At 33.4% G+C, this 13,775-nt stretch overlaps 2 protein-coding genes across 2 annotated transcripts; both read left to right on the top strand.

Annotated features, from left to right (window-relative positions):
- Positions 1–592: 592 nt before the first annotated feature.
- Positions 593–5,888, top strand: LOC137826049 (uncharacterized). Its single transcript, XM_068631891.1, has 7 exons — positions 593–1,353; positions 1,448–1,597; positions 2,969–3,124; positions 3,217–3,348; positions 3,437–3,601; positions 4,393–4,862; positions 4,984–5,888. Exons 1-7 carry the CDS (start codon positions 780–782, stop codon positions 5,590–5,592), a joined length of 2,256 nt encoding a protein of 751 aa, XP_068487992.1. The 5' UTR covers positions 593–779; the 3' UTR covers positions 5,593–5,888.
- A 2,326-nt stretch (positions 5,889–8,214) lies between these two features.
- Positions 8,215–12,720, top strand: LOC137826060 (uncharacterized). The gene is made up of 7 exons (XM_068631904.1): positions 8,215–8,820; positions 9,228–9,377; positions 9,647–9,802; positions 10,484–10,651; positions 10,762–10,926; positions 11,164–11,624; positions 11,872–12,720. Exons 1-7 carry the CDS (start codon positions 8,274–8,276, stop codon positions 12,478–12,480), a joined length of 2,256 nt encoding a protein of 751 aa, XP_068488005.1. The 5' UTR covers positions 8,215–8,273; the 3' UTR covers positions 12,481–12,720.
- Positions 12,721–13,775: the final 1,055 nt, after the last annotated feature.

The following is a 13,775-nucleotide window of genomic DNA, read 5'->3' as shown; positions in this document are numbered from 1 at the left end:
GGCCACTCCCAACAATTTGGAGTGGTTCAGTGATAATATTAATTTGAAAAGCGATTTAATAAAAAAAACATTTTTGAGACTGATCTCAAACCAAATAATAATTCTTTTACAATATTATATATATATAAAGTTTGTTTAACAAAGGAAAAAAAATCACTCTACAATTTTATTTTATTATAATAAAATAATAAATTTATTTAAATGTGAAAGGAAGATAATCCAATATCAACTTATTATTACTCTATATATATATTTTTATTTATGAGTTCTCATATGTTCACAATCTAACAACAAATTATTCCATAATATAATTAATAGAAGTAAAAAAAATGAGAAATACTCTTTTATTGTGAAATGTGGACTAATAGAAGATGTAAAACAAAAATGTTGTGAAAGTAATATTTTTTTTTATATTTATCTTCCTTCCTCTTAAATCATACAACTCATACTAAACAAAATGTAAGACTAATAACATTTGTATATTTTTTAATAAATTACTAAAAAAATGTATTTAAAAAAGTGTAACGTAGATTATTTCTTCATCATAACCATATGAATATATGTTTTCTTTTTCTCTTCTTTGGTGTTTGCTACAGTGTCATAAACTCAGAGTGGTCCATTCATGACAGTACTCTCAAATTATACTTCCCGTGTCAAATAGAAAAGTGGTAAAACATGTGAAGTTGAAGCATCAGTGCTACAATGGTCTCCTCCTGCCATGTTAAATAACACTACATACATACAAACATAATTCTCATATTATTTCAAGTTCAAGAAGGATGGATCCTGGAAATTTTGAAAATTCTGAAAGTTTTGAAAATTCTGAGGAGGATTTGACGAACTATTCATCAGATAAATTGAGTGACTGTGTGGCAGAGTTCACATTGGAAGGGAAATGGGATAAGGTTGTGGACATGTACAAGCGTGTCCCAGAGTGTCACACGGCAATGATTAACGAATCCGTGGGCACTGCACTGCACGTGGCCGTGGATTTAGACGAAGAAGCTGTGGTTTATGACCTTGTGAATGAAATTACCAGAGACAGACATGAAGAGAAGATCAAGGCACTGGAAACGGTGAACGATCGAGGGGATACTCCTCTGCATGTAGCGGCTTCGAGGGGTTTCACAAAGATATGTAGGTGGATCATAGGAACGAAGGAGGAGAGGATTTACTTGGTGAGTCGAAAGAACAAAAATGGAGAGACACCTCTCTTTGGAGCTGCCATCAACTGGAAGAAACAAGCCTTTGCTTATCTTTCTAACGTTTCCGGCCACAGCGCTCCCTTGCAAGATCTTGTGCGTCACAATGGTGACACTATTCTTCACTGTGCTATCGAGAGAGAGTACTTTGGTATGTTTCTCATACCTATCTTCTTTTAGACCACATTATTACATTATATTAATTCTTTCATTAATGTGTATATGTTTTTATGGATATGGCGCAGATTTGGCTGTCATAATAGTGCATTATTATGATTTCCTTAGCACACATAAGAATAAAGAGGGATTAACCCCTCTCACAGTCCTTGCTACTAGGCCCTCGGCCTTCAGAAGTGCTACCAAACTTTCATGGTGGAAGCGAATCCTCTACCACTGTAAGTATTCTGGAAAATATTATTTTACTGGTTTGTTATCTGTATGTTTTCTACTATATCACCATCCAAGTATTATTATATATCTACGATGTTAATATATCGTATCTATACACCGTATTTCATGAAATGAAGTAATATTTAGATACTTGTATCAGTGTAAACTATCCATTTTACTTAAAAGCTACTATTTTATCAGTTTTAATCAAATAAAAGTTTAAATTCTTTTAACTTTTTATGAGCAATGAATAAATAATAATTAAAAGACAACAATTCGGGTATCTGAATCTTTATACAAATATCTTCAACCTCTGTATGTAACTAACAAGTTCATAATCACTACAAATTCAAAAATACATCATAAAAACAAATCCACACTGCTTCCTACACAAAAACAGCTTAACCAAAGGCTAAAAGTTACATAATTATGCAGTATACAGCACCAAAAACAGAACAAGAGCTGCATAATTATGCAGTATGCAGCACCAAAAACAGGACCAGAAAACTTTCTCCCTTCCAATTGGCATCCGTTTGCTTGGTTCTTGATGACCCTTGTAGCATTAACACCAGTGCCCCCTGCTAGTGCCAAAAGAACTTTTCCTAGATCCCCTTCTGCTTCCTAAAGCATTTAACAACTGCATGACCTCGTGGAGAAAGTCATAGAAACCCCATAATGATGCTCCCATACACACAGAATCTCTCTGTCAGCACCCTTTCCATACCATAGCTGCTTAGCATTACCAACTGCTGCCTCATAGATTAGCTTCATAACCTCTAGACCAGAATCATGAATCCAAAATTGAAGCTTCAAAAGCTGCATACCAACTACCCCCACGCCATTTGCTTCCTCTAGGTGACACCTCTGCATGATACCTCCCCTGCACCTACAGCCGTTAATCCCAACTCTGAGGTTCTACAAAATTGCACCAAATTCTCCCAAGAAATATTTTCCTCACTTTAGCTTTCAATTTCTTGCTGCTCCAGATTCACAGAGCGGAGCTTTTACAGCTGTCAAGTGCTTAAACTCACCCAAAAAACAGCATAATGCCTTTACTTCACCAAACCAAATGATAAATCAATTTGTCCAACAATCATCAAATGTCCATCGTTTTACTAAAATCATGTTCATGTATATAAAATAAAATTAATTTGACAACTTTCAATGGTAAAATAAGAAAAACTTTCTAGTTTCAGATTTAAATCAGGTTAATTACAGGCGTATGCTTTATTTTGTTTAGAAAAGAGAGGATTATTGATCCATTAGCTTGATTAGTGATATATAATTTTTAAAAATGATCACACTTACTAATCGTAAGTACAATAATCTGTAAAATTTCTATGTACATTGCAAATATTTTTTTCTTTTGTCAAAAGGTATGCTTGTGGAACAAGTGGACCCTGAAAAACAAATGAAGAAAATTTTGGAAAAGATGAAGAAGCAACCAGAATCTGAGGAACTGAATTATCCAAAGAACTATGTCACATTATGTGACTTCTTTGCTATATTCAGAGGTCTTGCTGCTCCAATTGGTAACGGGTTCTGATTCTATCTTCTCTTTTTTTCTTTCTTTTCTGGGGGACTAGTTTCTCAATACTCAATGTATTTCTTACACATTTTTCAGAAAAACCATCAAAGAAGAAGCGTAAAATCGTATTTAAAGCTGCCGAGGTTGGATATTTTCCACCAAATTATGAAACCAGTCAACACTTTTTAAGGTCTGCATATGTACATACTCTTGGGCTCTCAGGAGTAGGTATGTGTTCTTGGTGCTAATTTGTTGATCTATTGCTAGCTAATGGTTTAATTAATAGGATTGATCTGGTTTGATGTGCTTTTTTAAGCATTAAAGGAAATAAGGAACACGAAGAAGAGGCATGAATGGAGTGGTCAACTCTTGAAGGCACTATTGAAAAGACCTTATGCAGCATTCACAGGAAGTGGGGGTGTCCCAACTGATATTCAAGTTGAAGCAGATATGTATAATGTTTATAACCAGTATAAACAAGGTATGTACGTATGCAAAAACCAACTCTCTATCTTATGCTAACTATATTACGTGAAATTTATGTGTTTTCTATCACTCTTCTTAGATTAATTATATAGAATCTGAGTTAGGCTTAAATACACTTTTCAATAATTTAAATACACAATTGTTTCGATGTTTTTGAACTAGCACCCAGTGTCTGATGGATGAAGCTCAAGTCAAAATCTATGAAGAAATAGACTTTGTTTAAAGAAATAATTACATAGAATGAATATGAAAGGATTAAGAAATACTAAACCTAAGTAGTTAATAAATAATAGTTAGATACTAATTTAGAAACTACTTTATAAATTTTTATTAATAATAGAAACTATTTTAGATTTCAATAATGTTTTAGTTTATAAAAGATTTTCTAATTTAGTTAATATAACGACTAATTATTTTCATTTTTAAAATTAATTTTTATTTCAATAATTTAGTTTATAAACCTAAGTTTATTAGAAATCAGAAAAACTATTATGTAGTGTCTAACACTAGTAAACATCTAGTTCATCGTCCAATAAATAAAGGGTCTAACATGGTACAATCAACAAATGAATAAAAGATGCTGTAAACTTGATACGCTATACGATTTATAGTCATTTCCATACCTTCAAAACTAATTTAAAAAATTGACAATGATGAATAAATTTAAAAAGCAATCTCCTTAAACATGCTTAGAAGTTTTATTAATAAAATTCTTTTGTCTGTAAAATATGTATGTGAAGATAAAGAACAACGTTTACCTTTTCTGGTTTGACTTCATACTGACAGGTGAAGCTAGTGCAGCTAATGAATTGAGATGGTTGGAAAAGGAAGAAAAAGAAATACAGGCTATAGACAAAAGATCTTTAAGCCCAAGTGACACAATTAAGAAAGAAAGTGATAAAGTGGCTGAGAAGAAAATTGACAAAACGGAGACAGCATTTCTGGTTGCAGCAAGAAATGGCATAGTTGAAATGGTGAATGAAATTTTAAACCGAATTCCAAGTGTCATCCATAACACTAATTCACATAAAGAGAATGTGTTGCTGGTGGCAGTGATGAACAGGCAACCCTTTGTTGTTGAGAATTTGAAAATGAAGATGCAGTCAAAACCAGAAGTTTGGAATAATTTAGCTCTGACAGTAGATGAAAATGAGAACACCATATTGCACTGGGCAGCATATGCTCCAGGGGGCGACAAGTCTCCACAGATAGCTGGTTCTGCCTTGCAAATGATGTGGGATATAAAGTGGTTTCAGGTATACACAAACAAATGTTACTTTGAGTTGTCAACACATCAAGATTGTTGTTTTAATGTTTTGTACATTGATTACTAGGGTATTTCATAGAATGAGCCTTTATTGTTTTTCATTGGAGCAGTATATTAAAAGCCTTGTGCCACAACACTTTTACTTTAGAAGCGACAATCGGGGGAAAACTGCAGGGCAAATATTCGAGGAAACACATAAAAGCCTGATACATGAAAGTGGCAATTGGCTGAAGGAAACATCTGAATCTTGTTCTGTTGTGGCTGCACTTGTTGCTGGTGTTTCCTTTGCTACTGCCAGCGCCATCCCCGGTGGCACCGATGAACAAGGTAGGCCTCGTTTAGAAGGCAAGCCTGCATTCGATATATTTGCCGTTGCTTCACTTGTTGGACTTTGCTTCTCTGTCACTGGACTCATAATGTTCCTTACCATTCTCACTTCTCGAAAGCAATCCAAAGATTTTCGCAGATCTTTGCCATTCAAAGTTCTTCTAGGCCTGAGTTCTCTCTTTGTATCCATTGCTGCAATGTTTGTCTCTTTCTGCTCCGGTCATTATTTTCTGCTTAGTCACAGATTCAAGATGGTTCTATACCCCATTTATGCAGCCACTGTTTTACCAGTCATTTTCTATGCTGTGGCACAGTTTCCACTATACTTTGATCTTATCACGGCCATTCTAGCTACGGTGCCATGGACAGCTGATAAAGGAGCCAAGTTATAGGATGTGTTGTGCTGGATTCATCATTCATGCAATTGTCATTCAAATCAATTTTCCCTTTTGATATTTAAGAGTGATTGTGAGCTTGTTTTCCGGGTAAATATCAAGCAAGTTTGGTGTGAATGCATTTTTTTTAGCTATGAAAAATAGCTTTTGAATTGTAGCAAGGTTCTGTTGGTTTCTTGGAAAGTTCCGATTGAGGAGAAAAGTTTCTGAACAGTAATGCTTTAAATAAATTTGAGTTCAACCTTACATTGAGAGAAATGAGAATCACAGCCTGCAAACTGTTTTTCAATTTACATTCTCTTTACCAAGCAGTGATACAAAAACAATTTTTTAATAGACAATTCTTTCTTTTTTTGTGTTGTCTCTCTTATTGTTTTGTCACGTCTTCTGTGAACATATTATTTTTCTGCAAATAATATGTTATCAAGATCCAAAAACTATTTTAATGCTATTCCCTTCCTAATCTTCATATCAACAATGGTGGTCGCCTTCCGACTATACATAGATATTTTACTCTCTTTTTTCTATTTACGTTCAAATAGACTATTATATATGTTCTGCTATGCCCATGTCCTTGTATATAAATTGGGACCTGAAACTTTCACTTCCATCAAACTTTATACTACTATTCCACAAATCACTTTTATTAGTCTTTTTTTCAATAATTTAATTTATGTTTTAATTTAATATTTTATTAAATATATAGTTGATAAATGCAAGCAAGAGAAAATGTAGGTTGTCAAAAGTAAATTTTTCCATACAAATTAGCTTATATGACACACCAACCATGTCATTGCTGATAAGGGACCCTCACAATTAAGTGATGGTTGCTTCTTACTGCACCTCCATAGGTTAGGTTATTGAGTTCCCCTCATAAGTTTTTTTATTCCAAAAATGTTTTTCTGTAAAAAAAATTAAAGTGTAGTTTATATTTTGAATTACATAATTCAGAAGTCTCTTCAAATCAATGATTAACTTCCAAATTACTTAATACATAAGTGTTTTTTCAGATTTGATATTAGTTTCTGAATTATATAATTTAGAAGTTTTGTTCTAGATATGAGATTAGCTTATGGATTATGTAATCCAGCTATTCTCAAATTCAGAAAAAGACTTTCGAATTATGTAATCTATAATATTATTTCTTTTAAAATATATTTTGCATTACATAATCTAGAAACTATTTTCGAAATCGAGATTAGCTTTCTAATTATGTAATCTGAAATATATATTATTTTTTTTAAATTGTTTCTGGATTCTATAAATCTAGAGAAACAATTCCAGATCAAAAAAATATTACAGATTATGTAATCTGGAATGTTTAAAATAAAACAAAAGACACTCAAATCAATGACAAACAAATGCAAGAAAATAGTGTACCGGATAAGTTAAAATGAAAGAAGAAAGAAGATGTAAAAGATGTGTGAAATTTTAAAGATTAATTTATTTTTAACTAAAGAACAAAAATGTATTTTTACATAGTATGGTGCCCACGACCCACCTTAACTGATCATTGACTGTTTCTTCCTGCACTTCCATATGTTCTTCTTCCACTTCCATAAATTTTTGTATTTCCAAAAATATTCCTTTGTAATATTCTGGATTATGTAATCTTTTTTCAAATTCGTAATTAGTTTCCAGATTACATAATCTGGAAGTCTTTTTAAGCTTATGGATTATGTAATCCAGAAGTCTTTTTTCAAATGCGTGTTCGGATTACATAATCTGGAAGCTACTCTATGGGGGTGACACAAGAAGAATAAAAAAGTAATTTCATATTTTGTGTGGAGGTGACAGAAGAATATATGGAGGTGCAGGAAGAAATAGTCCCGATCATTTTCTAGGTTTGGGATCGTCCTGCCAATGGACAATATAGTTTTTTTCAAACCAAAACCCGGCCCATAGAGAAAAGACCTTCCTACAAATATGTTTATTGTACCATTGTGATTGCTTTTATCCTTATTGTGCTTGATGTTTTGGCTAATTCTAATTTGAGGATCAAAACTTTCTAATAGTATTTGATATGCAGAGTTGATGACTTCATTGTCTTGATTGTTCATTCTTTGATTATTCTATCACAGTAATTTTAAAGTAAAATAATTCAGACCACCATATTTTAACACTAGTTAAAGTTATGCACCAAAAATACCATTTTTCAGCACTTTAGTCTATTGAAAAATGGTTAGGTTAACAGCAATTTGTTCAGTAACAGTGAAAAGAGGCTAAAGAAAAAGGGTCCTGACAAATCAGCCGGTCGAAAAAAAAGGAAGAAGTTTATGGAACTTGTACTTTACCAGAGCTACTGAAGTGAAATAAGTAATGTTTGTTTTTTCTTAAGAAACCAATAACACTTATGTGACCCCGCTGGCGAAAAAAAGAGAGAAAAAGAGCCTAAGATGAAGTGTGCGTAGGTTAGAATATTTTCTTTTCTTTCCTCGTTCACAAAAGTCTCATTGAAGATTGGTCCATCCATAACAACCTCCAAGATCTTACTATCTCCAAAAATTATTCTTCCCTTGTCACCTAGAAAAAGTGACATGACATAACATAACATAACATGTGAAGTTGAAGTATCAGAGTCCTTATTTGGTATATATAAGACGCATGCAGAAAATAGTAACGCATTATTTCAGTAGTTGAGACAAACATACATTCTCGTTAATTGAAGTTCAAGAAGCATGGATCCTGGAAATTTTGAGGAGGAGTTGTCTTACAATTCATCAGATGAAGTGAGTGATCAGCTGGCGGAGTACACATTGGAAGGGAAATGGCAGAAGGTTGTGAAGATGTACAACAAAGTCCCAGCATGTCACACGGCAATGATTAACGGTTCCGTGGGCACTGCATTGCACGTGGCCGTGGATTTGGACGAAGAAGATGTGGTTTATGACCTTGTGAATGCAGTTATCGGACACAGACATGAAGTGAAGATCAAGGCACTGGAAATGGTGAACGATCGAGGGGATACTCCTCTGCATGTTGCGGCTTCGAGGGGTTTCGCAAAGATATGTAGGTGGATCATAGGAACGAAGAACGAGAGGATTTACTTGGTGAGTCGAAAGAACAAACATGGAGAGACACCTCTCTTTGGAGCTGCCATCAACTGGAAGAAACAAGCCTTTGCTTATCTTTCTAAAGTTTCCGGCCACAGCGCTCCCTTGCAAGATCTTGTGCGACACAATGGTGACACTATTCTTCACTGTGCTATCAGGAGAGAGTATTTCGGTATGTTTCTCATACCTATCTTCTGTTCCTGCTATATTTTATATCACTATTTCGATATGTTTAGACCACTATGTTATAGTTTTATCCGAACATTATGTAACATATTATCACATTATATTAATTCTTAATAAATGTTGGGGGCTTGTGGATATACTTGGAGGCTATATATTCTCATTACTATATATATATTGTTTTTGTTGGTGGTATTCCAGCGTTGGAACACTTTGTATAGAACAAGAGGAAGATAAATTGAGATTGAATTTGTTGTTGAAATGATGTAGATTAACAACACGATATATTCTTTACTTAGGATTAGCAACTTTACTTAATATGTTGTATTTTTATTTTGAAATAACAGAACGCTCTATATACTGAATAGTATATATGCTTTTATGGATATGGTGCAGATTTGGCAGTGATAATAGTGCATTACTATGATTTCCTTAGCACACATAAGAATAAAGAGGGATTCACTCCTCTCAAACTCCTTGCAACCAGGCCGTCGGCTTTCAAAAGTGCTACCAAACTTTCATGGTGGAAGCGAATCCTGTACCACTGTAAGTAATATTAACATCACGAACTAGGTTGAAAGGGCCATGTTTCCAAGTATAAGTGTATTCTAATTTCAGATTTAAAATGGTGTATGTTTTGTTTAAATATATGTTCACAGTAACTTGAGACCTAACTTGAGACCTCCAATTTATAATACTATAAAAAGTGTTCAAAAAAATTATTACATAAGTTTTTAAAATGTGCATTTTTACTGTCATAAATACGAAGTTCTATCTATATATACATATACTGCTTACTTTTTTGTGTGTGAAAGGTATACTTGTAGAGCCACTGGATCCTGTGAAACAAATGAACGCGAATCTGGGAAAGATATTGGACAATCCCAAGTCTGATAAAGTGGATTATCCAAAGAACTATGCCACACTATATGATTTCTTTGCTCGATCGTTTAGTGTTATTGCTCTATTTGGTATGTGAACACTTTCATTCTGCTATATCGTCTATCTTCTTGTTTTCTTTATGTCATCTAACTTTATTCTTTTCTTTACTAATACTTAATATTTACTCAAACCTACTTTATTACACACGTCTTCAGAGACAGTATAGTTCAGAAAAAGGGCTAGCGGTTTAACTCATACAGAAGGAAGTTTGGTGTGTTTCATAAAACAAATAAATTAGTTTCTGAACTATATTAGAGTAGCTTATTAAAAACTTGTTTTTATTCAAATTGAAAGTTTCTTACTAAAATAACTAATTATAGTGTTTTTTTTTTGTTTTCTATATCTATAGTATTTACGTTTTATAAGTTTTTCACATAATTTATTTTCATTTTATCTTTGCTGCCCTATTATAACTGTTATATTTAAACCTTAAAATTGAGTAACTCATATTATAAGAGTTGGTCTATTATTATTTTTTTATCATCAAAAGTTAATATATTTTGAAATTTATATATATATTCCATTGGTTGGTATGCCTGGCCCTTGAAACAGTGATTTGTACTAGATTATAATTCTTTTAGTGTTTAAATGTTGAGGGAAGATTTTGGAGTGGATCAGTTAGAGTAATACATGTAATTAGTTGGAATATCCTTTTTTTTTACTGGTTTCTCAAAGCTAAATCTATTTCTGACGCATTTTTTTTGGTCAAGGAAAAATGCCCTCGACAAAGAATCAGCATGACTCAGAAAACCCGTCATTTAAAAAGTGTACCATTGAATTGGGAACTCCCCGGGTTGGACTTTTTCCTCCAAATTATGAAACCTCTCAACAATTTATTAGGTCTGCATATGTACATACTCTTGGCCTCTCAGGAGTGGGTATGGATTCTTCATGTTATTTTCTTGATTTATTACTAGCTACTTGCTAAATATTGATCTAGGGCAAGATGGTTTAACTAACACCATTGATAATACACCTGCTTTTTAAGAATTAAAGGAAATAAGAAAGACAAAGAAGAGGCATGTATGGAGTCGTCAACTCTTGAAGGCACTATTGAAAAGACCTTATGCATCATTTACAGGAAGTGGAGGTGTCCCAACCGATATGAAAGTTGAAACAGATATGTATAATGTTTATAGCCAATATAAACAAGGTATATAACTCGGAAAATTATAGCTTCAAATTTAAAGGATTAATGGTTCTTTCTTTATATCAGAACCAAATCCTTTTGTAGAACTTTTTATAATTTCTTGAAGCTTCTTATTTCGTCTTTTTATAAGTTCAAAGGTGAAAACCCTGAATCATTATATTTTATTATATGTATATGTTCAATTTATATAAAGAAGTACAACAAGCTCTACTTTTCCTTGTTTGGCATTGGTACTGACAGGTGAAACCAGTGAGTTAGGATGGTTGGAAGGAGAAAATAAAACAGATGTTGATGACAAAAAGACTGTAGAACGAAGTCAGACCATGAAGAAGGAATCCGATCAACTAGCTGAAGAAGAAAAAATTGACAAAAAGGAGACAGCCTTTTTGGTTGCAGCAAGAAATGGCATAGTTGAAATGGTGAATGAAATGTTATATCGAATTCCAAGTGTCATCCATAACACTAACTCAAAGAAAGAAAATGTGTTGCTTGTGGCTGTGCTGAATAGGCAACCCCTTGTTGTTCAGTGTTTGAAAACGAAGATGCAGTCAAAACCAGAAGTTTGGAATAACTTAATTCTGACAGTAGATGAAGATGAGAGCACCATGTTACACTTGGCAGCATATGCTCCTGGCGGCGATAAACCTTGGCAGATAGCTGGTTCTGCCTTACAAATGGTGTGGGATATAAAGTGGTTTCAGGTATACACAAACACAAAGTCTTTTTACTTAATTTAATTTTACACTTTCTGAGTTTGATCTTTAGATCTAGTTACATTATTTTAAAATAACTTTTCTAGCACACATAATAATACAATGTTATTATAAATGTAGAGTGGCAATATTTAGAGAGAAAAGATTGCATGAAACGGTAGAAAGAGTAGATGAATGAAAGACAATTACTGCAATATTTATGGTAATGTTGATGTTTTGTTTTTCTCTGGAGCAGTATATTAAAGGCCTTGTGCCACAACACTTTTCCTTTAGAAGTGACAAGAAGGGGAAAACCGCAGGGGACATCTTCGAGGAAACACATAAAGAACTGATAGAGGAAAGTGGAGAGTGGCTGAAGGATACGTCTGAATCTTGTTCTGTTGTGGCTGCACTTGTTGCTGGTGTTTCCTTCACTGCAGCCAACAGCATCCCTGGTGGCACCGACGACCAAGGTAGGCCTAATTTAGAAGGCAAGCCTGCATTCGATGTATTTGCCATTGCTTCGCTTGTTGGACTTTGTTTTTCCGTCACTGGTCTCATAATGTTCCTTACCATCCTCACTTCTCGAAAGCAAGCCAAAGATTTTCGCAGAGATTTGCCACTCAAACTTCTTCTTGGCTTGAGTTCTCTTTTCGTATCCATTGCTGCAATGATTGTTTCTTTCTGCACCGGCCATTTTTTTCTGCTTAGTCACGGATACAAGACGGTCCTATACCCCATTTATGCAGCCACTTTTTTTCCTGTCACATTCTATGCTGTGGCACAGTTTCCTCTATACTTTGATCTTCTAACAGCCATTTTAACTACGGTTCCACAATCAAGTGATAAAGGAGATAAGTTGTAGGACCTAACCTAAGCTCTATCATATCATTTCAGTGTGGCATTATGTTTAAATGTCATACAAATCTTTTTTTGTTTGTATCACATCCTTGTTGTCTGGATATCAAAGGTGTGCATTTATATGTAAAATGTGAGCTAGGAAGAAAGTTCTGAATTGTAGCAACGTTTCCAGTTTGCGATTTTGGAGAATTGTTTCTGGACATTCTTAGTGTAATTAATAATACTCAAATAATTTTGATTGCAACTTCAAAGGTAATGTTATGTTCTATGTTTAAGTTTTTTGTCACATTGTCTACCATAGGTAGGTTAAGACTTTCATGTTTAAGTGCGTGGTTGCACTAGAATTTATTTTGACTCTTAAAAGTAAATTTAAGGATTGAAAAAGTTTAAGCAAATGTTGGTATTTTATGATATGATAACATAGCATGTAATTTTTTATCAAAATATTAAAAAAAAAATAGATCACTCATCACTATTAGTCAGTATAGAAGATATACGTGTATATATATACACACGGAAAGATTGTCGTCTTTTTTTATTCTTTTTGGAAAATCAAGGTTCTTACTTCAACTCATTTTACATATTAGAAAGTGTTGGAAAATACGATGGCTTCTAATGGCCTTTAAGACTAACTTGGTTAGAAGAGAGATTCCTCTTGTATGTGTGAAGAAGAATAGGAGACAACAAGACATTTGTTTTTTTACTGTAAAATTGCTTGACTAGTTTAGATCCAGTGTTATATTGATTCTATTTCACATTTCTTGTATTTTAAATTATGCAATGTCCCAGTTTATGTAAATGTCGTTTGGAGAAGTGTTTATGTTGCAGTTATGAGTGAGATTTAGAGGCATAGAAACAAACACATCTTTGAAGATGAGTAATTGATCATTCTGAAATTCTTTCTTTGGTTCAACTAAATGTTTGGTTCTGAATTACAACTAAATTTTCTTCTGCTTATTTTTCTTTTTATGATTAGTGTCTTGATTATGACTTAAATCAAGAGCTTTTGTTAGTTTGTGTAGGTTGATGTTGTGTTGTTTTTCTTTTATTGTCCCCTATTGGTTTGAATTGGCAGCTTTTGGTAAGTTTATAAGATCTCTTTTTCCTTTCGAAAGAAGTATTTGTAAAAGAGTTAAATCATCCTTAAAGTGATTCATATTTATTAATTAAATTCGACAATATTTAACTTTTACTTTGATTCTCTATTGTTAGACATAGAGTGTTCCTTACCATCCTCACTTCTAGAAAGCTACCAGAGATTATCGCACAACATTGTCACTCAAACTTCTTCTCGGCTTA

Source organism: Phaseolus vulgaris, chromosome 8 (genome assembly GCF_000499845.2).
Source record: "Phaseolus vulgaris cultivar G19833 chromosome 8, P. vulgaris v2.0, whole genome shotgun sequence".
Taxonomy (NCBI): Eukaryota; Viridiplantae; Streptophyta; class Magnoliopsida; order Fabales; family Fabaceae; genus Phaseolus; species Phaseolus vulgaris.
This window is presented reverse-complemented; position numbering and strand designations above follow the sequence as displayed.

Coding starts and splice junctions, on each gene's coding strand:
- LOC137826049 (XM_068631891.1), top strand. CDS start 780: ATGGATCCTGGAAATTTTGAAAATTCTGAAAGTTTTGAAAATTCTGAG. Junction 1,354..1,447: donor TATCGAGAGAGAGTACTTTG/GTATGTTTCTCA, acceptor GATATGGCGCAG/ATTTGGCTGTCATAATAGTG. Junction 3,349..3,436: donor TCTTGGGCTCTCAGGAGTAG/GTATGTGTTCTT, acceptor TGCTTTTTTAAG/CATTAAAGGAAATAAGGAAC.
- LOC137826060 (XM_068631904.1), top strand. CDS start 8,274: ATGGATCCTGGAAATTTTGAGGAGGAGTTGTCTTACAATTCATCAGAT. Junction 8,821..9,227: donor TATCAGGAGAGAGTATTTCG/GTATGTTTCTCA, acceptor GATATGGTGCAG/ATTTGGCAGTGATAATAGTG. Junction 10,927..11,163: donor TTATAGCCAATATAAACAAG/GTATATAACTCG, acceptor TGGTACTGACAG/GTGAAACCAGTGAGTTAGGA.